At 37.8% G+C, this 27,416-nt stretch overlaps 1 protein-coding gene across 3 annotated transcripts; it reads right to left on the minus strand.

Moving 5' to 3' along the window:
* Window positions 1–10,192: 10,192 nt before the first annotated feature.
* Window positions 10,193–27,376, minus strand: LOC308688231 (B-cell receptor CD22-like). Of its 3 annotated transcripts, none has more exons than XM_081361173.1 (15): window positions 26,844–27,376; window positions 25,773–26,117; window positions 25,426–25,674; window positions 21,735–21,989; window positions 21,388–21,645; window positions 21,049–21,306; window positions 20,762–20,846; window positions 20,538–20,583; window positions 19,739–19,995; window positions 11,829–12,496; window positions 11,703–11,748; window positions 11,387–11,411; window positions 11,133–11,243; window positions 10,591–10,858; window positions 10,193–10,526 (listed from the first exon to the last, which is right to left on the minus strand). In XM_081361173.1, the coding sequence occupies exons 1-10, from the start codon at window positions 26,905–26,907 to the stop codon at window positions 12,484–12,486; spliced, it is 1,830 nt and encodes a 609-aa protein (XP_081217299.1). In that variant the 5' UTR covers window positions 26,908–27,376; the 3' UTR covers window positions 10,193–10,526; window positions 10,591–10,858; window positions 11,133–11,243; window positions 11,387–11,411; window positions 11,703–11,748; window positions 11,829–12,483. The 3 variants fall into 3 exon arrangements, with proteins under 3 accessions (XP_081217299.1, XP_081217297.1, XP_081217298.1); XM_081361171.1 differs by having other exon boundaries at window positions 11,387–11,478; XM_081361172.1 differs by having other exon boundaries at window positions 10,366–10,504; window positions 11,387–11,478.
* Window positions 27,377–27,416: the final 40 nt, after the last annotated feature.

The raw sequence follows: 27,416 nt of genomic DNA on the forward strand, positions 1-27,416 counted from the left end.
TGTGAAAGTCTATAAATTGCGGAGCTGGCTCTGTGAGAGAACCATTGGACGATATGATGGGCCTGCCTGGAGGAGATTCGAGAGACTTGTGGACCTTTGGGAGCATATAGAAGGTGGGTATTCTAGGATGTTGACATAGGAAGAAATCATGCTCCTGTTTTGAAATCCACCCAGTATCCCTCGCCGTGAGCAACAGAACTTTTAATTCATCGCTTATGTTGTCCATCGGATTGGACCGCAGCCGTTGATAATAGTCTTGATTGTTAAGTTGTCGTAAGGCTTCTTCAACATATTTATCTCTGTCCATTATTACAACTGCTCCTCCTTTATCAGCAGGTTTTATGATTATAGACTCATTCTTTGTTAAATGATCTATTGCAGATTTTTGGGATTTGGTCAAGTTTTCCCTACTTTTTTGATTTGATGATGAGAATATCTTTCAATGTCATAATCCACCTTTTTTTGTAAAAGCAGTCAAAGTCACATTCGAAACAGGAGGCATGAAATAGGATTTTGGTCTAAAAGAAGATCTTTGTGCTGTGCAGTCATTTCTCTGATTATATTGATGATACCAAACTTTGAGGTGGAGGCTTCGGTAGAATCTAAATAGATCCACCTTGGTGTTAAACACATTAGTGTGGTAAGTGGGAGAAAAAGAAAGTCCTTTGGACAACACACTCACATGGTCAGGGGTAAGAGATGTTTTAGATAGGTTAATTACCGTCTGCTCTTGTTCCTGGTCTTGTTAGGTGCTCCTACACCTAGTGAGAATATAGTTCCCAGTATTTATACGATTAAAAATGGTCTCTGTCTCATATAGCCTTGTTATTTGTACACGCTGTGACTATACAGATCACAACATGTAAATAGGAAAATGTTTGCATTATTTTGTCACTTATTGGGATTAGTATGCTACCTTATCCATTTGCATCCAGTCTTTGTGCTAAGCTAGGCTAGCGGTGGGTGCGTCAAATAACACTTACAGAACGCACAGAAATGAAAAAGGTATGTATGGACTTATCTAACTCTGGGGGATACTGTGAATAAGCTAAAGTCCCAAAAAGTCGGAGTGTTCCTTTAAACAGCACGAGGTTAATGACTAAATCAGGTTTATTGAAGCATTAGCAATAGTTTCAAAGGGGTGGTTGATTATGATTTCACTTTTCTAACTTTAGTTAGTGTGTAATGTTGCTGTTTGAGCATACACAACATCTGCAAAGTTACAACGCTCAAAGTTCAAAGCAAATGGAGATATTTTCTTTTAAATAAATCACTTTTTAAGGACTACAACAAACGGCTGGTAAGGACTACATGACATTCCTCCCGGATTAGTGACATCACCAACCCTAAAATTTACATAAACCCCGCCCCCGGAACACGATTTATACATTATCTTGACAGAATACGCTAATCAATGACTAGGGGCCAGTTGTTCAAAAAGTTTAATCTGGATCAGAATGATCTGGATTTGGAAATCCCATGTTTTGCTATCCAGGGTCAGGTAATCCATCTTACTTATGTGCCGGTTTTTCAAAGTTGGATTGGATCACTCTGATCTGGATGTAAACTTTTTCCGATTACCAAATCTGGATTACTGGTGCTCTACGGAACCCCCAAAGGGACATGGTCATGTAAAAAATATGTCAAAAGCAAAATAAAAATGTGAGTGTGTGTGTATATTACATGATACAAATGTTGTATTTTTGACCAATTTTAAAGTTTTACTACATTTTCTTCCTGGAAACCACCTTGAAATCCTACCCCCTGTTGGGATCAGGATAATCCTGTTTTTTTGGATCAAAGTTATCCAAATCCTACTGACAAGTTTTGAACAACACAAACTGAAGGTTTGATCCAGATTAAAACTAGGATTGGATTCCGTGATCTAATCTGATTTCAGATTCCTTCTTTCCCTTTTGAACAACCCATTTTCAAGATTTGATCCAATCCGATAACCAAAATCCGATCTGCTTACCTTTGAACAACTGGCCCAACAAGATAACTACACATAAGATACATAAATTCATCAACTAACCATTCAGAAATGTTTTGTTGCTTCTACATGTTGTCACTTCTTCTTGAGTCTCTCCATCATTGTCTGACTTCGGTTTGAACATAAAAGGCTAAACGTTTTTGAAAATTTCAGTGCATGTCTGTGTGAGCTGAAGCTCCGCCCCCTGTGCCGGGAGCTGCAGCTCATTTGCATTTAAAGGAACAGACACAAAACGGTGCGCTTTTGCTCACCCTCAATAATTGCCAATTTTAACATGCTATATAAAAATATCGGAGGGGTATTTTGAGCTAAAACTTCACATACACACTGGGGACATCAAATACATATTTTACATCTTGTGAAAAGGGCTTTATACCACCCCTTTAAGAACATACAGAGTACAACATGAAGTGGAAACTCTCCATAAAACACTTACATTAATACATAATACGAACATAATATACTCATTACACACTGCTGTAGATTATTGAAGGCTCTTCCACAGTTTGTACATTTGATTGCCTAAAAAAACAAACAAATAGGACAACAATGATGTTACTATGAAGGTAAAACAGTAGCAAAACTCGAGAGCTTGCTAATTTGAATGTGAGAACTTGTAAAATTAATATTTGTATTTGTAAGTTGAAATTTATACTTGCAGCTCTGATGTGAAAAGCTGCATCTATCGATTTGCACACACAGACAATACTCAGAACACCCGTGTTTTGAATTCGAAGTTGCAGATTAATAGTTACAAATGTGTAAAGTGTCATTTACATAAACAAAATGACAGGCACAATTGTGTACTACACATTTATCTTTGTGCTTTAGTTCAGTTTCGTTGTACAACCACAAGTCGGCACTCACAACCTCTCATATCTGGCAGTACAACTTCAAATCCTAGCGCTTTGACTTTTGCTACTCTTCTTGCGATATGCCTGTAGCAAAACTCACTCGTGCACTTGTAAATGCAGACTTGAGAGAGCAGAGTCGGGGGCGGGGCTGGGGTCGGAATGAAGTAATATTATTGGTCGATGCCTCACCAATGAACAACGCAAGCCACAATGCAAACATTTGTATGCATATGTAGCAGCTATTTTTTAAAACGCTTGGAAAATATTTTTATGAAATATCATTAGTTTTACTGGTTTTTATATATCAGTAAAAGCGCAGCAATGCCGTTTAATTGGTTGGAGCCATATGGGACGTTTTTTGCGCCATGACGTCACTACACAGAGCAGCTCGCGCCGTTTTGGTGGTGTTGGTCATAGACATCGTGGTGGTCGATCGATTGCGATGGCGGCATCAAACAATCCGAGAGTAAGTTTTTTTTTTTTATATATTTTCTTATACATTCAGTATTGTTAAAGACTGTTATATATAACTGCAAAGTTAAAATTTATAAGTGCCTTCTCATGTATTTTTTGTTAATTAAATTGTTTAATAAATGTGCATGGTACAATAATTGCCTAAATGTTTATAATGTTTATGAAAATGACAGTTTTTACAATGCATTAAGCATGTTTTTTAAGCTAACATGAAAGATTCTGAAAAATAAGAAAAATATCAGCATTTTTATAATCAGTGTACACATCCCACCATGGGTACTGATTAAAAAACAAACAAGACAAGATACTTTGTGACCAACCTTTTTGTAATAGAATCATTACACTGTACTATTCATGTGGGGTGGGTCACTTCTTGCTAATAATTAAATTATTATTATTATTATTGTTGTTGTTGTTGCATTTAATGTGAATGCACTTATGTTTTCTTTTTACAGGAGCAGAATTCAGAAATAGAAAGTGCTGTAAGGAATCTGCTTAGCTGTATTACAAAAGCATAGCAACCCTCAAGCACAGGGGAATTCCAACAGTTCTCCCACTGTGGCACCTCAACCTGGTACCAGTGCTTCCTTTGGGGTTGGCCAGGCTGTCAGTAGGCCAAACACAGTTCAACATGAAATGCAAAGGTAAGGAATTGTATACCCAAAGCCCCCTTCGTAGTCAAGTGTTCATATTTATATACTTTTTTTTTTAATTATGGGGAAAAAAATTAAAAAAATTATATATTTGTTCTATTGCATGCAAGGTTGCAGATTCAGTAATGTCTTTTTATTTCTGTTGGTAAGCAATCTGTTGGTGTGATGTGGTCAAGATGTAAGCTAGTAAGCACTAGTTTCAGGAAAGAACCCCATTATGGCCCATCCATGATCTGTCATTAAAAGACAAATTCAGTGTTTGCAAACAGTGTTTTTTTTAATGGGCAGAGCCTCTCTGGTGGCAGAATAGTATTAGTCTATGGAAGAAATGAAATAAAAAAATATATAAAAAAGGGTAATTTGACTTTAAATTTAAAAATTCTAACTATTTGCGCAATTACAAGATTTTATCTGACAATTCTGAAAAGGAAAAACTACTCATCATTCTCTCTTTTGCACTTAGCTCAGAATCATGAATTTATATCCCATGCTACTTTTTTTTAATCCCATATTTCTAAATTTACAAACTCACTAGGTTATACAGAGAAAAAAAACAGAATTGTGAGAAAAAGTAGGTAAATGTTACATAAATTGATATAGGTTTAAATAATAATACATCCTGTAACTGTAGGGCTAATACAATATGTCCCCTATGAACTGCATATGTAAATATTATGTAGACCTATTATTATATAAAAGTAGAGTATTCATAGCAGGTTTCATCCATAGTATGTCTGTTTAAACGTCTGCATTTAGCTTCAAATGGCCTCTTTGATGATGATATTTTTTAAAGATTATTTGCATTCTGATTCTGATATCCAAAGGCACAGCAATACATTTTCTCTTATTCCATGGATTTTACTTGTTTTCCTTCACTTGTTACCATTGTTTTTCTGACACCACAATGTGCACACAGCTGCAAGAGATGTAACTATGATGTTTACTCCAAATTGGTCTATACAGCCTTAAGCAAGGCTCATAAATCCAGGTAGCTAAAGGGGAATTGTACCACTGATTAGTGAACTAAGAGTTGTTTTGGTTAAAGGTGTCCATTAATTGTCAATTCAAATATTTGTGCATTTTATGTTGTGTTTAATATTAGTTTACATTGAATGTTTGATTGTCTCCTATTTTAGTCACACTGCAAATGGTCTGTTCCTGCAAGTGTTAATTTAATAATAACTTTACGTATTTACACATATTTTGTTGTTTTATTAAAGAGCTTTTCCAGCAATTTACAATGGAGGCCGTAAACGAATGAAGAAAATGGCACCTGAACCTGCGAGAGTTACATCTGTAAGGTTTTTAGAGCTCCAGTTTTGCTTGATTTCAAAAAACTCCCAAAAGACTCCCAAAGATGAAATAGTCCTCTTACAAGCAGGCCTAGGCAGAAGAACTGTAAATATTCCAGATGATGCTGATCATACTGAGGTGAGCCATGGTGCAAAACTTCATGTTTAAATATGTTTTTGGAAACATAAAAGATATTAAGCTTTTGTTCGTACATTTTTACATTGTGTACATGTAAATGTTTTTGTTGTTGTTGCATTAATACTTACATCTATGCCTTTTAATATCCAGATAACCAAAGTACTCTTTCAGGAGTACCCAAAGTTGCAAAATTTAAGGGGTGGTTGGCTTCTCCAAAAAGCCTCAGGTAAGTTTATGAAACCAAATGCATTTTCATGTTTAATCCTTTTACCAGTATTGTTATTGTTTTTTATGTGTATGTTTAAAAGGGGGCAGTGGACAAAGGAAAACTACTTCTCTGCCCCAAGGTTCCCAGGGCTACACAGCAAAAATATTGAAAGCCTCCTCTAACAATGGGAAGAATGTCATCTATATCGTCCCCCTCCAAGAAGAAATTGATTTAATCCCGTTGCCATATGATGCACCTGAATTTCAGAACATGCCCAAAAACATCTGCATGACCTGTGGTACATCAGTCCCATTACAGTTGCTGCCATGTCACCTTGAGGATTGTCAGAGTAATAATACTGTAAGTTATTTTTCAGTATCATTCGCAAAAACTGATAAAGTATATATGTATACAATAAACAGATCTAAAGTGTCTTTAGAGTCCACTACAAGAGGTTAGTTATCTATTTTATGTCCAAGGGTCAGGTGTATTGTTCGGTTTCTTGAGCTATTTAGGTTATTACTGAATATCTGAATAGATGGTGGGCTCAGCTGCTACCTTCAGTCACACTTATTGCATGGATTTTTTTTTTTTTTTATATAGCCATCTATTATTTTTTTTACGTTTATCTACGGCCTTTGCCGTAGTTTTAATGATCCTTCTTTTTATATTGAATATAAATAGAATCTGATTTTTTTTGGTTTTGTTTTGTTTTGTTTTCCAGGTAGAATCTGAATCTGAAAAAGAAAATGAAGAGGCCCAAGGACTGAGCAATGATTCAGATGTAATTTGTCTGGTAAGAGGTTATCTACGTTGAAAGTGAGGTCAAGACAAAACATAAAGTTGCAGTCCGTAACAGTTATGTACACCTGTCTGATGTCATATTGAGTCTCTCTCATTCTTTAGGATGCCTGCCCGATATGTGGTGAAGAATTTCCTGCAGAAGTGATGCCTTATCATGCAAGCACATGTGGAGAAAGGTACTGTAGACATTATAGGTGTGTAGGGAGAGGATGGTTTTTTTCTGTCCACAGCAAATATGAAATAGATCTACTGCTATATCTAGAAAAGAGAAAAAATTATGAAAGTTAATGGTTTGAAGAAAATTGGTGAATTCTGTTATTCAGGTATTCTGTTGTTTAGGTTTAAAACTTTCCTTAAAGCCTACATGGGCAATGGATGATTATGTATTTTGTTGTAGCTTCCCTGAAAGTTTTACCTCGATTATGGTTGGACATTCTGCTGATGAAAGTGCATCAACACCATCCCAAAGCAGTAGCACACAACAAAGCACTACTCTCCATCTTGATCCTAATCATTTAACACCGGGAGCATCTGTTTCAGCTGAAAGTCTACCTTCAGTGTGTGATGGTATGGATTTTGTGTTTTATTTTCTCATAATGTAAAAAGTTGATGTAAAAGTTCTCTCCATGATACTATACCATGAAATTATTTTTTGGGGGGCTGCAGATTGGAAATTGATTGAGGTTCCAGAAAGGGCAGCAAAACTCTACAGGCGGTATGCACTTCGACAAAAAGAAGATGAGCCCCCATTGAAAATAAGAATCGATATCAGAGAAGACATGGAGGACCAGGAAGGGAGAATAATAAATTTTTACAAGGTCCCCAAAATTGATTGGGCTAGACCTCTCCAATGCCGACTGGAAGGTACTGTAACAGTAATACTAATGTTTAAAATGCTTAATAACAGACTGTCATTTATGCCATACACTATATTGCTTTAATTATTGATACCTTTTATGATATACCTTGTTTACCTGTAATACATCTTAAAGTTTACTATTTTTTAGGGGATGTTGCCACTGGGGATGGTGTTCAACGCCATTTTCTAAGCATGGCAATGCACAAGCTGCAGAATGGATTCCTCTTTAATGCAGGTTAGTTGTTTGAAGGAATATCATCATGGACCTTATCTATGCAACAACTTTAAAGAGCAAGTTTGCCACAAAATGTCTCATGTTATACTCACCCTTATGTTGTTCAAAACCTGTATGGCTGTCTTTCTCCATGATTATAGGACAGTTTTGGATAGTTTAAATGTTGGTTCTTTCTACTGAATTGTCAATCAGAAGGAACGATCAATTTAAAGCCACAGTATCTTTCTGGAGCCATTGTATAGAAAACAACATATACGATTCTGACAAATATCTTCTTTTGTGATCTGCAAAGGACAGCCATACAGGTTTAGAAAAAAATATTTTTATAAAAAGATGTCTCAGTTACTATTTTGTAAACATTGTGTGTGATCTTTTTTATTAATAGACAGTGTCAATTTTTCTCAAAAAAGTTTTGGGCTTTTCTGCTTTACCAACAGGAAATGGAAGAGGCACTGCATTATTTGAAGGCCAGGCAGACCACCTTATTCCATCTACTTCCCAAGTCCTTTTGCAGAGCGACTTGTTTGTGATGGCAGGCAGGATTATTGGCCATTCTTTCCTCCATGGTGGGCCTTCATTAGCAGGTGTGAGCCCAGCCATTATACATGTGTTAGTAGGTGGCTCCCCACAGACAGCAACCATCACAATTGAAGATGTGGCTGACATTGACATCAGGGAGACAATACAGATGGTAAGTCGGTAGATGCCAAATTGATAGAGGTAAATGAGTTTGTATATTTCATTGTATTCTTTCACTATTTATAAAGCTTGCTGCAGGTGATTCAAAGAATGATTTTACTGAGGATGAGAAGGCAACGATTAACCATCTGGCAATATCCTGGGACCTTCCAGCGTTGACAACAACAAACCGCACTTGGCTCTTACATAATCTTCTTCAGCATGCAGTAAGTGATTTTTTTTTCTCCTCATGCAAGGGTTCAGCAGTCTAGCAGTAAGTTAGAATTGTATGTGTTTATATGAAAAACTGTAAAAACAGAAAGCAAAACAAACCACAATAATCCATTAACACAAATTTTGTTTCCTAATTACATTAATGTTCAGTCAAATGGGATTCATCAAATGATTGTCATAATCAGGTGCTGACACGAACTTGGCGACAAGTAAAACAGATCAGAGAAGGTTTGAAAGACACCAAGGTATGGCAGTTACTGGAGGCCCGACCGGATGTGTCATCTGTGGTTTTTCCAAGCCAGTCAATGGCTGAATGCAGTACACAGGTGATTTATTCAATTATACTACCCACATTAATTATCAGAATGTTAATTCCAGTGTAGATTCATACATTTAAAGTATGCCCTTATTGAATACTAAAATTATAATTAGGTTCTCTTAAACAACATCATCTGGCCCATGGCAGAAGAAGAAGAGGAGGATAATGCACCCCCATTTACCACCCAATGCAGAATTTCAGGGTACCTAAGGCAGTTTGTGGAAACTGGTATGTTGTGTTGTACTTTCCTGATAGCAAAACTGGCCATTAAACTGCCTGGTGCTGATACAAATCCATATACAAACCTTTTCTTTATGTTATTGATTAATATTTTACAGATCTTAACACTAACTTGCATATATATTGTAAAATTAGTGTTTTGATAGTTTATCTTGTTCACTATTTGTCTGCTCCATTTTAGCTGATCAATGTAAATTGAAGCAGCTGGTCAAATTCTGGGTGGCCTGGGAGTTGCCCATGAAGGACATGCAGGTGAAGGTGGTACAGGCAGAACACCCTACATCCTCTACCTGTTTTTGCATTCTCCGTCTTCCAGCTCATTACACAACCTATGACCAGTTCAAAAAACACCTGGAAAGCTGTATTGCCACTAGTGACGTTGGTTTTGGCCTTGTATAAAATTACATGAACTTCTTTCAGTTGCAAATCTTAAAGGGTTAGTTCACCCAAAAATGAAAATTATGTCATTAATGACTCACCCTCATGTCGTTCCAAGCCCGTAAGACCTCCGTTCATCTTCGGAACACAGTTTAAGATATTTTAGATTTAGTCCGAGAGCTTTCTGTCACTCCATTGAAAGTCAATGGACGACATACTGTCCATGTCCAGAAAGGCAATACAGACATCATCAAAGTAGTCCATGTGACATCAGTGGCTCAATCTTAAGTTTATCAAGCGACGAGAATACTTTTATTTGGCATAAAGTCGTTATTTTTGTTTACTTTTTGCGCACAAAAAGTATTCTCGTCGCTTGATAAACTTAAGATTGAGCCACTGATGTCACATGGACTACTTTGATGATGTCTGTATTGCCTTTCTGGACGTGGACAGTATGTCGTCCATTGACTTTCAATGGAGTGACAGAAAGCTCTCGGACTAAATCTAAAATATCTTAAACTGTGTTCCGAAGATGAACGGAGGTCTTACGGGCTTGGAACGACATGAGCGTGAGTCATTAATGACATAATTTTCATTTTGGGGTGAACTAACCCTTTAAATGGTTATTTCAGGCATTGTTATGTTTCTGTTTTACTTAAAATGTTGAAATTGTTCAAAGGAACTGTTTTAGATATGTAATATTAAATGACTCAAACTTGTTTACATTGTGTTAAAGTGATACTTTTAATTGTTCTGTCATTTACTAGTTCAGCATTTATACTTCAGAGCGCTTTTTTGAGGCAGCTTCAGTTGCAGTAAGACAAAAGACTGCTTAAAATGAATACATTTATTGTCTGATACAGTTCAAGAAAAATAAAATATCAAGACAGACTTGTTCTTTGTGTGTTTTTTCTTGTTGTTTTATCTCAATTACTGATACTTCAACTTTCTTACATGTAGCCAATGCTATGCATGTACTGCAGTGTAGCAATGTAAACATCTGCCCCGAAATTTTCTGATGGCTGTACTGGGTCCACAGCAGCCTTTAGTTCATTAAGTTCCTCTGAACTCAGTGGACATTCAATTTCAGGAACCTGGATGGCAGAACTTGTGTCACTGGGGATAAGACCGCTGCTTTCCCAGTCTATTTGTGGAATCTGTAGAATCTAAGAAATTATAAATTAGCATAAAAAAAAAAAATAGATAAAAAAAAATAGACCACATGCCTACCTCATCACACTCTTCAGAATGGTACTGCTGCCCCAGTTGCCACAGCTGATTAGGAGAGAGGTTGCCCTCTGATGAAAGAGGGTGGTTGTCCCATCCATCTCTAAATATATTGAGATGGGCTTGGAGCCGTGGGATGAAGGCATAGTGACAGCAGAAGATGTGAAGACTACTGGACAGATCAAGATGCCCATTCTCTTCCAGTTGGTGCAGAACGTGGTAAAAGTGGGAGGTAACCGCAGTGAACACATCCCGCCACAATCGCTCAATTCTGTTTTAAAGGAGTGAGGGGAAAAATGTTTCAACATGGTCAGCTCTATAACAGAAGCCCAGGTAAATTATCTTATAATCTTTATGAGAGGAAGACTGCAACTTAAAGTTTTAATGAATACTATTTTCAAATAATAATTTGATAACACAACAATGTGGCATAATTGCAAAAACTGATCACTGTGTGTATTTCTATTGACCCTAAAAAGTCATAGTATACACTCTAAATGAACAGTGCACAAGAGTTAAATATATCATATAATATTAAAATTTACCTTTGATTATGAACACTTTTACCCGCAATGAAGCTACCTCTCCCTGTTCCCCGGACAGAGAACATAAGGCAGGCCACATCTACGTTCTCCCCTCCATGATCGCCCCGAACCCTGGCAAAAAATGTTGATTACAAATAATGTGTCAGCATACAATGTTTACATAACCTTCCATGGTTATATGTATTTATGTTTACATCAGCTCAGTACTTTAAACCTATATTCCACTTATTTCATACAAAAAAGTCAAGTTTTACCTCAGTGGAAATCCAAACTTCTGAACTGCCTCACGGAAGAAAGACAGTGTTGTAGAAGCCAGATTGTTGTTTGACACACCAAGATACATTATCTACATTAATAAACATGTTTTTAAAAAACATCATACCTGTTTTCCATTTTTATTTACATTGTTAGAAAGTATTATGACAAGTACAAAAAATTGTTGCGTAAAAGGCAAGTTATTTCAATTATTCTTTTGTTGGTATGTGTTTTAAGAAGTTTATGAATCAAAATAACCACCATTCACTAATTCATCACTCTTCTAGTTCAATTAAGCAGTCTCTTTATCTTTACCTTCCTGGAGAAGCCATCAATACCTCCAAATATCACGATGTTATACCTTGAAAAAGTACATTTCTGTCACAAATACTGAATTGCACAAACAGTATATAATAAATACAATTTTTATGTTTAACTTACCGTATCAGCTTGTGGTTTGTGTCAATGTGCATCAGGGACTTTGGGCTGGGGACAGAGTATGTCCTCCTAACCACACATCCTAACTGTGACATCCTGAACACAATGCTTGCAGTGTCAACTCGATGCATCGAAGAGCGAACTCTGTCCCATTGTACCCGATGACCTTGTGCTCTCAGCAGACCCATCATCATTCTGTAACCCGCATTCGGATTGCTTGTGTGGATTGTTGCCACGAGTGAATCTAGCTCTGCATCTGTTATGTTGCTGTAGGTTGCCTTCACAGACAATCCCCATTCCACCATGCGTCTATGAATTGTGAACTTGGACACCCCTAGCAACCTTGCAATACATGCCACAGGTAATCCTAAAGTAATTAGTTTGGATACAGAGTCCTTAGAAATTACAATCCGTGGACGACCATTGTTTCCTTTCTCCTGGGAAACCATGACGTGTGCATCCATGTTAGTGCTGTTTGCAACCATCTGGTGTACGTGATAAAGTGCATCATACAGTTCATGTGGAATGGGTACCTGATTTGAGATGGCACTAAAAATGACCAGCTCCTGAGAACATGTAAATTCCAAGAAGTCAAGGTCAAGAGGAACACGTTCCAGCCAAAGTGACAGACGGGTATAAAGCCGTTGTAATAAATGGTTCAAGAACAGTTCCTGAAAGATAATAATATTAATATATTAATTGAAACAATTACATTACAGTTATTTTACATTTCAATAATATTTAAGTTATACATACATTTTAACTATACATCTAAAAGTATTTGTATTATTAAGCTGTAGTATTTTGAACAGGTAAAGGCATGGATGTCCCTTTTAAAAACAGCATATGCTGGCTAGGTAGATTTGGAAGTATGATTTAAACTGGTAATGTGCTGGTCCTGAGCAGGAGCTAGTTGCTTAGGGCCATCTTAGGACCAGCACATGGCCAGTTTAAAACAGCTAAGGACCAGCACATGAGCATCCTAAACCATCTTATGACCAGCACATTACCAGCGTAAACCAGGTTTCAAAACCTACCTAACCAACATATGCAGGTTTTTTTGTCAACAGGTGTGGTAGCTAGTAAAAGGATAATCACATCGCGGCACTTTGGAATAACGTTACTTAATTATGATGTGTAATAAACAGGCTACTGTACAGTAAATCGGCCATTTATGTGATAACACCTTGAGGTAAAATTTGACTTTGTAGCTAAAAACCTTGTCGATGTACATTGTATATTGAATATTTTATATTATCAGAGAAAACGCCTAGAATGATGAATTATGTTGAGCATTTAGAACTGTCTGTGGCAAAACGTTAACTTTAAGCGGGTCCCACTTTACGTGGTCTTAACTACTATGTACCTAGATTTAAATTAATCATTTTGTACAATGTACTTATTGTGTACTTGCATGTTTTTACATACTTATCTTTAAAAAAAGAACTATAGGCCTATGTAATTACATTTGTAATTAATTTCTGTAATTACCACTGTTGACCCATCCCTTACACACTAACCCACCCTTAAACCTACTTATACCACCAAAGTGGTAACGTTATTCATTAGCCTAATATACAGAATGTCACTCAAGGAAAATATAATAAGTATTTTATTCTTTAGAACGGTTATAAAAAAAAAAAAAAAAAAAAAAAAACTTACTCTCGGATTGTTTGATGCCGCCATCGCAATCGATCGACCACCACGATGTCTATGACCAACACCACCAAAACGGCGCGAGCTGCTCTGTGTAGTGACGTCATGGCGCAAAAAACGTCCCATATGGCTCCAACCAATTAAACGGCATTGCTGCGCTTTTACTGATATATAAAAACCAGTAAAACTAATGATATTTCATAAAAATATTTTCCAAGCGTTTTAAAAAATAGCTGCTACATATGCATACAAATGTTTGCATTGTGGCTTGCGTTGTTCATTGGTGAGGCATCGACCAATAAAATGACTTCATTCCGACCCCAGCCCCGCCCCCGACTCTGCTCTCTCAAGTCTGCATTTACAAGTGCACGAGTGAGTTTTGCTACAGGCATATCGCAAGAAGAGTAGCAAAAGTCAAAGCGCTAGGATTTGAAGCTGTACTGCCAGATATGAGAGGTTGTGAGTGCCGACTTGTGGTTGTACAACGAAACTGAACTAAAGCACAAAGATAAATGTGTAGTACACAATTGTGCCTGTCATTTTGTTTATGTAAATGACACTTTACACATTTGTAACTATTAATCTGCAACTTCGAATTCAAAACACAGGTGTTCTGAGTATTGTCTGTGTGTGCAAATCGATAGATGCAGCTATTCACATCAGAGCTGCAAGTATAAATTTCAACTTACAAATACAAATATTAATTTTACAAGTTCTCACATTCAAATTAGCAAGCTTTCGAGTTTTGCTACTGTTTTACCTTCATATGTTACAGCTCAGATTGTATGATCTATGCTGTTTAAACTAGTACTGGTTAAATGGTAAATGGTAAATGGACTGCATTTATATAGCGCTTTCACAGACCTATGGCCACCAAAGCGCTTTACATAGCCTCACATTCACCCATTCACTCACTCATTCATACACCGACGGCGGTGTCAGCCATGCAAGGCGCCATCCAGCTCGTCGGGAGCAGCTGGGGTTAGGTGTCTTGCCCATGGACACCTCGACACTTCGTCAGGTGGAACTGGGGATTGAACCACCAACCTTCCGGTTTGTAGACAACCTACACATTTGTAGAACCACTGCTGGTGCTGGTTAAGTTGGTGCTGGTTAAGATAGTGCTGGTTAAGTTGGTGATGGTTAGTGTTGGTTAAGATAGTAGCAACATACTAAGTTGCTAACTTTACTAAGATAGTAAAGATGGTACATCTTTATGCATACATCTGGCATGCGTCGCGACTGAGTGCGTTGTTGTGTTTGGAGCTCCGTCGAATTAATTCAGAAACCTTGTTTTTCTTCTTTACACTCTTTTACAAATGAACTTTTTCATTTTTTATAGCGTGTGAACATATCTGGAATACTATTCTCCTTAAAAAACAATCGGATTGCTCTGATATCGCTACATATATCCAACCTTTCGAACTTCCGCTACTAGCCTTAGCCCGCTAGCATTACACGCGTGGTCGCGCCTATCGATCGACTTATTTACACCCGTATCACTGAAAGCTATAATTCGCCATTATAGCACATCTGCTATAATGGCGAATATAACGGATGTGTGTCTAACGTTACCTTTGAGTGCAGGTGAGGACACCTTCGAGCTGCATTCTGTGCAGTTAGAGCTGGAATCCGTGGAGAAGCAGATCCGCGACCTACTAGAGAGACAGGCCGAGCTACGAGATCGACGTTTCGCGCTTGAAACATCACGCGCCGATGCTCACAGGTCAGTGGTTAGTAACCTTTTGACTCCGACCTCGTCTACTCCATGTGTTTCTCTGCCCAGGATGCGATCATCCCTGGTTTCATTCACTCCGGCACCGACACAACAACATGGACCCTGGGTGATTCCACAGCGGAAGACGCGGGCCAGGACCAGAGCTAGGACCTCTCCGCCCCTCCCGGCCTTCGAGATCTCCACCCGGAACCGCTTCTCCCCTCTACGCGAGACGGAATGCGACGCTGTGATCATCGGCAGTTCCATCGTCCGGCATGTCCGTGCTACCATAGGTAAAGGTAAGGTTCGCACTCACTGCTTTCCTGGTGCTCGTGTTCTCGATGTCGCTGCACAGGTTCCCGGGATTCTGAACGGTGACGAGCCCGTCGGAGCTGTCGTGCTGCACGCGGGAACGAACGACATCAGGCTACGGCAGTCGGAGGTTCTGAAGAAGGACTACAGGAGCCTGATCGAGACGGTACGCAGTACATCGCCTGAAACAACGATCATCGTGTCTGGACCGCTTCCCACCTACCGACTAGGACACGAAAGGTTCAGTAGATTATTTGCTCTAAATGAATGGTTAATGTCATGGTGTAATGAACAGAGACTGCTCTTTGTAAATAATTGGAATCTTTTCTGGGAGCGACCTAGGCTCTTCCGTGCTGATGGCCTTCACCCCAGCAGAATCGGAGCGGCTCTTCTGTCGGACAACATCTCCAAGACGCTACACACCATATGACTAGTAAGTCAAAGTCCAAATCACACTCTTTGCTGTCCAAACTTAATTGATATAAGTACCAATGTAGAACATTATATTGAAACTGTGTCTATTCCTCGTTTAGTGAGATCAAATAATAAATCTACTGCAGGATCTAAGAAAAATCTAATTGTGATTAAACCAGAAAATCTCAATATTAGTGAACAAAAACAATTTATAAAGCTAGGTCTTTTAAACATCAGATCGCTTACACCTAAGGCGGTTATTGTAAATGAAATGGTCACAGATAATAGTTTCGATGTACTTTGCCTTACTGAAACCTGGCTTAAACCAAATGATTATTTCGGTCTTAATGAGTCTACTCCTCCTGGATACTGTTACAAGCATGAGCCCCGTCTGATTGGTCGTGGCGGTGGTGTTGCTATAATCTATAAAGATATTCTTACTGTTACTCAGAAAACAGGTCACAGGTTTAATTCGTTTGAAGTACTTGTGCTAAATGTTACTCTCTTAGATGTAAGAAAGAAATCCATATTATCTCTAGCCTTGGCTACTGTATATAGACCGCCAGGGCCTTACGCTGATTTCCTAAAAGAGTTTGCAGACTTTCTCTCAGATCTTTTGGTCAATGTCGATAAAGCATTAATTGTTGGAGATTTTAACATACACGTAGATAATTCAAATGATGCTTTAGGGGCTGCGTTTACAGATTTATTAAACTCCTTTGGGGTCAAGCAAAACGTAACTGGTCCCACTCATCGTCTTAATCATACGCTAGATTTAATTCTATCACATGGAGCCGATCCAACCGATATAGATATTATACCGCAAAGTGATGAAGTCACTGACCATTACATGGTCACTTGCATACTACGTACCGCTGAAATTTGTCATGCTGCGCCGCGTTATCGACCAGGCAGAACAATCCTTCCAACAACTATAGATCATTTCTCAAATAGCTTACCTGATCTATCTCAGCTGCTCAGTGAACCCAAACAAACAGATGAACTAGAGGAAATGACTAGCACTATGAGCACCATTTTCTCTAGTACATTAGACATCGTTGCACCAATTAGATTAAAAAAGGTTAGAGAGAAAACTAAAGCACCATGGTACAACAGTGTTACGCATGTTCTAAAGAGAGAAACTCGTAATTTAGAGCGTAAATGGAAACAAACTAATCTAGAGGTCTTTAGAATCGCATGGAAAGACAGTATGTCACGTTATAAAAAGGCCCTAAAAGCAGCCAGGGCTGAGCATCTCCGCAAACTAATAGAAAACAACCAAAATAATCCTAGGTTTTTATTTAACACCGTCGCTAGACTAACAAATAAACAGACGTTACCGGAGCAAAATATTCCGTTACAGTGTAGTAGTAATGATTTTATGAATTTCTTCACTGAGAAAATAGAAAGCATCAGAAACACAATTGTAAATGTACAATCTTTAATGGTGTCTTATGATTCAGCCTCAATTATCACCCCGCAAGAACAATTACAGTGCTTTACAACTATAGGACAGGAAGAGTTAAATAAACTTATCATTGCATCTAAACCAACAACGTGTTTATTAGATCCAATACCAACTAAACTACTGAAACAAGTGTTACCTGTAGTGGAAGAGCCTCTTCTCAATATTATTAACTCGTCTTTATCCTTAGGTCATGTTCCAAGAATATTCAAGTTGGCAGTTATAAAACCTCTTATTAAGAAACCACAATTAGATCATAATAACCTAGCAAATTACAGACCCATTTCAAATCTTCCATTTATGTCTAAAATACTAGAAAAAGTTGTGTCCGCTCAACTGTGCTCTTTCTTGCAAGAAAATGATATCTATGAAAAGTTTCAGTCTGGATTCAGGCCGCACCATAGCACAGAAACTGCGCTCGTTAAAATCACAAATGATTTACTTTTAGCTTCTGACCAAGGCTGTATCTCAATATTAGTTTTACTTGATCTTAGTGCTGCGTTCGATACTATAGATCACACAATACTCTTAGACCGACTACAAAACTACACTGGTGTTCAGGGACAGGCATTAAGCTGGTTCAGATCATACTTATCAGACCGTTACCATTTTGTCTGCGTAAATGGGGAAAAATCGAAGATAACGTCAGTAAACTACGGTGTACCGCAAGGATCTGTGTTAGGCCCTCTGCTATTCTCAATATATATGCTGCCACTTGGTAATATTATAAGAAAACATGGAATTAATTTCCACTGTTATGCTGATGACACTCAATTATATATTTCATCACGACCAGATGAAAACGCTAAATTATCTAAATTAACAGAGTGTGTTAAAGATATAAAATACTGGATGACATGTAATTTTCTGCTATTAAATTCAGATAAAACGGAGGTATTACTTATTAGTCCAAAAAACTGCCCACAAAACCTCTTACAATACAACTTTAATTTAGAAGGGTGTCCTGTTACTTTATCCTCTACAGTAAAAGACCTGGGTGTTATATTAGACCGCAACTTGTCTTTTGAAAATCATATTTCATATGTTACAAGAACAGCCTTTTTCCACCTTAGAAACATTGCTAAGCTACGTAACATGCTATCTGTTTCTGATGCAGAAAAGTTAGTTCATGCATTCATGACCTCGAGACTAGATTACTGTAATGCTTTATTAGCTGGTTGTCCTGCATCCTCAATAAACAAGCTACAGTTAGTCCAAAATGCCGCCGCTAGAGTTCTTACTAGATCAAGAAAATACGATCATATAACACCAATTCTGTCGTCTCTACATTGGTTACCTATAAAGTTCCGTATCAATTACAAAGTATTGCTACTGACCTATAAAGCCCTAAATGGTTTAGCTCCCGTGTATTTAACGGAACTTCTATCGCCCTACAATCCATCGCGCTCTTTAAGATCACTAAATTCGAGGCTTCTGGTCATTCCTAGGATATCTAAGTCCACTAAAGGAGGGAGAGCGTTTTCACATTTAGCTCCTAAACTCTGGAATGGCCTTCCTGATATTGTTCGAGGCTCAGACTCGCTGTCCCAGTTTAAAACTAGATTAAAGACGCATCTCTTCAGCCAGGCATTCACATAATACTTACATTTTATACTACAGTTGAATCAGATTGAATGCATTAATATTGCGAACAGCAGGTACGCTAATTATTTCCCATATGCTTTTCTGTTGTTATCTCGGGACGCTAGTCCCGAGGTAAATACAGATCGTCAGCTCCAGTTTGTATCCAGCCTCTCATGGAAACTACAGATTCGCCAACACCCGTGCAGAGACGACTCGGCGCCTGTGAAGAGACGACTCGACGCTGGCTATGTTTATGCCCTAAATCAATACATGATTAACTAACTGTATTTCTCAATGTACATTTCTGAAATGCACTTTCTGTAAAGCTGCTTTGAAACAATATGTATTGTGAAAAGCGCTATACAAATAAATTTTGAATTGAATTGAATTGAATAGTGCTGGTTAAGTTGGTGATGGTTAGTGTTGGTTAAGTTAGTGCTAGTTAAGATAGTGCTGGTTAAGATGGTGATGGTTAAGATAGTGCTGGTTAAATTGGTGATGGTTAAGCTGGTTAAGCTGGTGCTGGTTAAGTTGGTGGTGTTTAAGCTGGTGCTGGTTAAGATAGTTTTGTTAAAGTTGGTGCTGGTTAAGTTGGTGGTGTTTCAGCTGGTGCTGGTTAAGATAGTGCTATTTAAGTTGGTGATAAGTTGGTACTGGTTAAGTTGGTGCCGGAAAAGTTGGTGCTGGTTAAGCTGGTGCTGCTGAAGTTGGTACTGGTTAAGTTGTTGCTGGTAAAGTTAGTACAGGTTAAGTTGTTTTTCTCACCTCACTGCAGCTTCAGGCTGATGAACTCTTATATTGTCATATTGACATTCATTCTCCTCTGCTCTCTTCGTCTCTGTCTTTCTGTGATGTTGGACAGTTGTGTACAGGATCTCCTCAGTATCTCTGGATTCAGGAGATTTTCCCCTGAATTCTTTGGGTTTCACACTGGCATACAGAGCGTCATTGGCTAAATCCAGTTCAGAAAGAGGCTTATCATGGACTGAAACTCTCCGTGACGCATCAGAATAGAGATCATTCTGAAATACAAGAACTTTTTTAATTATTATTAAGACATGTAAATCAGTGTGATCTGAAGTATAGATTCTCAGTCTAGAGAAGTTTCAAACTTTTCAGATCAAGTGCCAGATCAGATCAAATCACATCAATGTAGTGATGTAAAATTCTAAAATGCAGACATATAATTAAATGACAATAATAATTGTATGTGACATACACTGCTGTGCTGATGTAAATGATAATGATTATAAAATGATAAGACAAATAATATTAATCATAATATATAGCATATATATAGAAAATTAGAATTAAACCATGGAAAAATAAGTTTTTTTTTTCTTTATGAGTCGCATCACATGAGGACGCTTAACACAGAGTTTGATATGCATTGGTATAATAAGAGGAAAATATCAGTTTATGGAAGTTTATTGGATTGAGATGATAAATACTTTGATAATGTTAGTTTCTCATCAGTTTGTACAGTTACAGTCTGAGACGCAGATAACGGCTGATCGACTGATTTTCTGCTTCAGTAAAGTCATGTTGTGTTTGGATGATTTACCTCTTTCACTGTTAGATCTTCAGCTTTAACATTCCTTTGTTTCTTCCTGTTATAATGACAGACATTAACAGCATATGGACGAATGGATTAAATTAAGAGAAAATATGAACACTGTTTTACTTGATTACTAAGATTATTAATAATCAAACACAAATTAGCCATTTTCTTCTACATCAGACCAAAAGTTAACTTATACAATCACTGACATTTTTTATTGAACTCACATAATGAACAGGATGAAGATGATGATGAATAATACTCCAGATGCCGCTGTGATCACAATCACATTCCTACCAGCAACATGATGAACTGAAAGAGGAAGATCATCATGATTAACTCTCCAAACTGATGAATGATGTGAAGATACAAGTGGGTCTAAGACAGACAAAAAACTTATGAATCTTATGAATCACCCTCCATTATTTCACTTGATGGACTGATGCAATCACAGGATTTATTGGAGGATCAAGTTGAAGGTATGAAAAATGAAAATATTATTCATAAAACTCACACATGACGTTTAAAGTCACAGTATCAGAGTATTTCTCTCCATGTTCATTGATGGACTTGCACTTGTATTCTCCACTGTCATCAGAGCTGATCTTTGAGATGTTGAAGATTCTTCCAGATCCTACAATCGTTCCTCCTTTAATCCAGCTGAAGTTCAGAGCAGGAGGGTTTGAGTCACTGATGCAGTTCAGAGTCACTGAATCTCCCTCCACTATTACACCAGATGGACTGATGGACACTGAGACGCTCCTGGGAGGATCTAAAGACAAAAAATTAAATTCATAACAAATACTTATGAATTTTAAGTTTCTTAACAATGTGCAGGTGATCAATAACTCACACATGACATTTAAAGTCACATTATCAGAGTATTTCCCTCCATGTTTATTGATGGACTTGCACTTGTATTCTCCACTGTCATCAGAGCTGATCTTTGAGATGTTGAAGATTCTTCCAGATCCTACAATCGTTCCTCCTTTAAACCAGCTGAAGTTCAGAGCAGGAGGGTTTGAGTCACTGGTGCAGTTCAGAGTCACTGAATCTCCCTCCATTATTACACCAGATGGACTGATGGACACTGAGACGTTTCTGGGTGGGTCTAAAACAGACAAAAAATAAAGTTCAATGAATATTAGGAAATTATGAATTTAGAAAATTTAAACAATGTGCAGGTGATCATGTACTCACACATGACGTTTAATGTCACATTAGCAGAGTATTTCTCTCCATGTTTATTGATGGACTTGCACTTGTATTCTCCACTGTCATCAGAGCTGATCTTTGAGATGTTGAAGATTCTTTCAGATCCTACAATCGTTCCTCCTTTAAACCAGCTGATTTCTGCAGGAGGGTTTGAGTCACTGATGCAGTTCAGAGTCACTGAATCTCCCTCCACTATTACACCAGATGGACTGATGGACACTGAGACGTTCTTTGGAGGATCTAACAGAAATATACAAAAACACTAACAATCAAAGTAAATTTGACATCACCGACTCATCATATTAATCAAAATCAATTGACACGATAGTAAAAGGTTGGAAGACCGAAGTTTCACGTGGAGCATTCAGAGATTTACCGCGGGGTGTGAATTGTGCTGAAAAAAACAACAACAAAAAAACATTTGCCTTATCTTCTCTGAAAAGCGTTCCGCACATTCAGCTGACATTAACCACAGTTTCAATCAACGAAAGAACCTATCTAGTGATGAAATGTTTTCTGTGTTGACACAAATTTTATTCGATGTCCTGTCATAAACTGCTGAGATAATCACACAAGGCGTGCCGTAGGCTACACTATGGGCTGCACGTCCATTAATGACATGTCCGATTCGCGAACTAAAGACTCCTTTGAACCGATTCACTTTAATGAATGGTAAAAACAGCTGTCCATCTGTCCAACAACAAACTCACGAGATGTCTGAATTGGTGTATAAGAATAGGACAGAGGCCGCACTATGCATAAACGTTTTTTATTCGTTGCACAAACGCGTTTCGGCGTGTGCCTTCTTCAACGCACACTGAAGAAGGCACACGCCGAAACGCGTTTGTGCAACGAATAAAAAACGTTTATGCATAGTGCGGCCTCTGTCCTATTCTTATGTATTATATTTTTAGGCCAGCACTCTAAAAAGTGTATTATCAAAATTGAGTGAAGCCTGCTCCTATCCTCATTAATGAATTGGTGTATAACAAATCGGTAACGCTTTACAATAATGTTCCATTTATTAGTTAACTACATTAGTTAACATTTAGGCTACTATTAATAAACTGCACTTCTACAGCATTGTTAATGTTAATTTTAACATTTAGCCTACTAATAGCCTACATTATTGAAATCAAGTTTTTATTTAAATGTATTTATATTTTATTTATTTATTATTTATATTTGTTAACACAGTGGTGTCATTTTTGTTTAATGTAGACCCTCTTTTATAATTATATCAACTCTTTAAAGGTGCCAGAGTAGATAAATGTAGGCAGTCTTGAAATATAACACAGACTCTACCTTGATGACTCGACTCGGACTCGAACACTGGGGACTCGAGACTCGACTCTTACTCGAACTCAGGAAATGGTGACTCGACTCGGACTCTTCTTTGGTGACTCGACTCGGACTCTTCTTTGGTGACTCGGACTCGGACACTGGGGACTCGAGACTCGACTCGGACTCGACAATTGGTGACTCGACTACAACACTGATAGCAGCAGTCTCCAACTGCAATAAAACACACCTAAACAACACTACAAAACCCCCAATGCTAAATTATCAAGTCAAGTGGTGATTGAGCGTTAGTGATGAACACCTGCTGTTAACAAGCATAATCACTGAAGGAAAGAGAAACACAAGAACTACAACTGACTTCAGACACAGCCTTAGATGAAATCAACTGAAGAGAAAAGTCCCCATTGTGGTGATCAGTGTTTAGTTTAGTTGGTCTCTTGATCCTTGACTTCTGTTGATTTAGTTCTATTTCAGCAACTGCAGTTGTGTTTTACCTAAAACACTTTTACATTGTAAAGAAAAGAGATCAATTGAAGGAGATTGTTTATGATTTATCGCTGATTGATGAAATCTGATTTAAATCTGTACTTTTTTAAACAAGTTTAAAAAATGCTATTTTGAGAACTACAGTATATAAACACAGTAAGGTGAACAAAGTGAACAAATCATTTCAAGTGCTAAAACATTTAAATGCAATAATTTTCCGGGCTTTCAGACACACACATCATGCAAACATCAACAATGGTGACAATCAACAAATAAAAGAATTCAGTTGCATAATTTATTTCATGCCACACTGCATGCTGGGAGCCATAAATGAGTATGCACCCATCATGCACTGTGGCATGAACCATCTTACCATTCTTGAATTTCATATGCTGATTATTTAAATATATGAAGGATAATACACAGTTCTGATCAATGATTAAACTTAAGATGCAATAAGGGAAGCTAAGCCACTTCATGATGATGTAACCTTAAAAATCTGTACTTAACATCATCTGATCTGAAAATGTTTTCTAAACACACTGTTAAAGCAGCAAGAGAAAAACTAATACAATGATCAAGGGTCAAGAGCCCAACTACAGGAAACACTGATCACTTCAAATGTTTGTTCCTCTTTCCTTCAGTGATTTTCATCATTAACAGCATGTGTCGTCCCTAATGCTCACACTGAGCACTGTTTATGAAACACAGGGGATTTTGCTGTATATCGTCCAACCTTAAGCTATTGTTTAAAACATTGTTTTAACGAGTTCTCGCGAGAGCACAAATTGAATTTGCTCAGCGAGTTACTCTGACGTCGAGTAATGATGCTCATTAAATATGCCCTTGTATCCGAGCTGCACCAATCACATCAGGTTATCTGATATAGGCAGGCCAGAGGCGAGATGACGACAGCGCTGTGACGTCGAAGTCATTAGTAAACATTGCAAGATGGCTTTGGATGAACACCAGTTGTTTGAAACGGCTTTGGCCGCTACAATGAACGAGTTAGACTTGGCTTTTTCTCTAAAAGAGGAACAGAAGACGGCGCAAGAATCGTTCCTTTGCAAGAAGGGCGTTTTTGCTGTTTTGTCGACCGGATACGGCAAGAGTGTAATCTACCAGTTAGCTCCGCTGGTAGCTAAGCGATAACTTGTTGTGATTGGATGTAGTGTTATCCAATTGCGTGCAGTGAGATTTTCAAATGCATGCTTGGTGCCGCCCCTCGAGCTGGCCAATTTTCATTAGTCGACGCCAGACCATGGATTTCCAGGCTAACGTTTTTTAGCAATCCTAAAAGATCATTACAAATCACACTGCGACATGGATCTATTAAACTTGCAAAGAGGAAGCGGCAAAAGAGGAAGGGAAAAGACCTTGAGGTTAACAGTTTTAAGTTTTAGCGCCATGTCGCATTGATTTCATGTTGTATTTTTATTGGCTGGTCAGTAGATGTAGTAGCAGCAAACACAATGTGAGACGATCATGCTGAATATCTGACACTGTCCGAAAATTATCGTAGGCTTTCTTTTGTCGCAAGATCATGAGAACGGCCGTCTTTGAACCTCTCTCACTGTACGATGAAGGACCAGCGATTAGGAGCAACCACCACAGAAATCACCACGATTGTTTCACGATGGCAATCTTTCGTCTCGGAAAGCGGAAAATTGTGCAGTGTGTCCCGGGCTTTAGCCAGAAAGTTAGTGACCCTTATTATTTAAAGGACATTTGAAGAAAGACCAACTACCGTTGAAGAGACACTCTATTTATGTTACTGTAATAAATTTTGTTCATAACTTTGAGAGAATCTTGCCAGAACATTTGCCAAAGTCCTGACCTGAACTGTGTTTTTTTGCTTTTCATAAATAAAACATTTAATTACACTCACACATGACATTGAGCTGAACCTCAGGAGAGATGTGAGTGTGTCCGTCTACAGCACAGCTATATCTGCCTGAATCCTCTCTTCTGACTGACTGCAGCAGGAGTTCATTGTTTCTGTCTCTTCTCTCAGTTAATGGCTGTGAGTTTCTGTACCAGATGAATGTTGCTCTGTCAGTCAGAGCGCAGCTGCTTTTACATCTCGGAGTGACTGAATCTCCCTCTGTCACTCTCTCAGGAGACTCCACCTGAAGATCTGAACACAACACACACATTATATCTAGTGCTGCTGTCATACACTGATTATTATTTAACATAATGCACAGAAGAAGAGATAAACCTCATCAAAGTCACCTGTGACAGTAAGAGTCACTCCTGGATCACCAGTCCATTTTCCATCACGTTTATCAGTGATGAATCTGAAATAGTACATGTGTGAATCCTTCAGTGTCACATGACTCAGTCTGATGGTGCAGTTCTGCTGTGTATCTCCCAGATACTGAAGCCTCTGACTGTATTCAGGGTCCTTAGACAGATCTGGAGACTCATCACCCTTTAATGACTCGGTCCAGAACACTTTCTTGATCTGATATCCAGTAGTAGGGTATTTATAAGTGCATCTCATTATCACTGTTGAGTCCTTTAGTGCACAGATGTGTGAAGGACTGTAACTCACACCCCAATCAGCACTAGAAACCCCTGAAACACAGAATTCATCAAGATGAAAATTTTGTTTTATTAGTTACAACTGCCAATAAAAGCATGTGAAAGCTTTTATTACACGAAAATGGTGGCTCATGCCAAAAAAAAATACAGGGTAATCTTTTTAACTCTTTCCCCACCATTGACAGGATTTTCCGGCTTTCCGTGTTTTCACTGTTATACAAAGGGGGATAAAGAAATAAAGAGAGGGTAAAGAGTACAGGAAAAAAAACGGGATACAAGCGATACAATTATTGCTTATGCACGTTGTAGTCTTTGGAGGGAAAAACATGATTTTCTCAGCTTTTTGTTCAAAGTGTCACTCTTTTTTATGAAACTTACCTATATTCAAGTGTTGACAAAAAAAAAAAATAAATAAAAATACATAAAACTTGTTTTAAAGCAGAGGCTCTGTTCTTTCTTTTGATATATTGCATGTTCAGATACTCATACAAAAAAATATTTTGTGGGCCTTAAATAATTTTTTTTTTTTTAAATGACCCACAATGCTGGCGGTTGCTGGCAACTTACAAAAACCGCCGGAAGGGAAAGAGTTAAAATTTAAAATTGATGATCTGGTGCTACACAACCTAACTTCCTGTTTCAAAAGGGGGGAAAAAAATCAACAAAGCTGCTCATTAATCACTAATTATGGTCTTTAAATTAGATTAATTACAATTAAATAAAATCAGTGTTTCTAATGTGAATGTAAGAGAGACTCACCGTGAATCATGAGCAGAAAGAAGATCAGAGGAAGAGGAGGAGCCATTCTGACCCACATCAGCATAACATATATCTATAATACAGCATTAAACATCACTTATATGCTCATAAACAGTGTATGTTCATCACCCTAAACAGCTCTTAGTGTTAGTAAGATCTTTGCACATCTGAAGATTATTAGTGTGTGTAAATGAACTGATCATTATGAACAGAAGATATTCCTCATGTCAGGAATCATGTGATATATGAGCTTCATGTATAGCAATAATTATCCGTTTCATTTAAGTAAGAGTGTGTTTGTCTTACCGTGTTGAAGCTCATCAGATCAACAGCAACCAAATGACTGACTGTTTTAACACAAGCACTTTAGCTTTACAGTGAAGGACTTTGTGTGGTTAACACTGTTTATTAATGACCAGAGGTGGAAAAACCTGTTTTTCATTCAGCAAGAGGAAACTCTTTTTCCTCTTTTTGTCTGTTGCCCTACTGGACATCCTGAATTTGTGTATCTCATTATGATTAACTTACTAAAATGCAGAACTTATACACTTTATATATATATATATATATATA

This window comes from Scardinius erythrophthalmus, assembly GCF_964197995.2.
Source record: "Scardinius erythrophthalmus genome assembly, chromosome: 3".
Taxonomy (NCBI): domain Eukaryota; kingdom Metazoa; phylum Chordata; class Actinopteri; order Cypriniformes; family Leuciscidae; genus Scardinius; species Scardinius erythrophthalmus.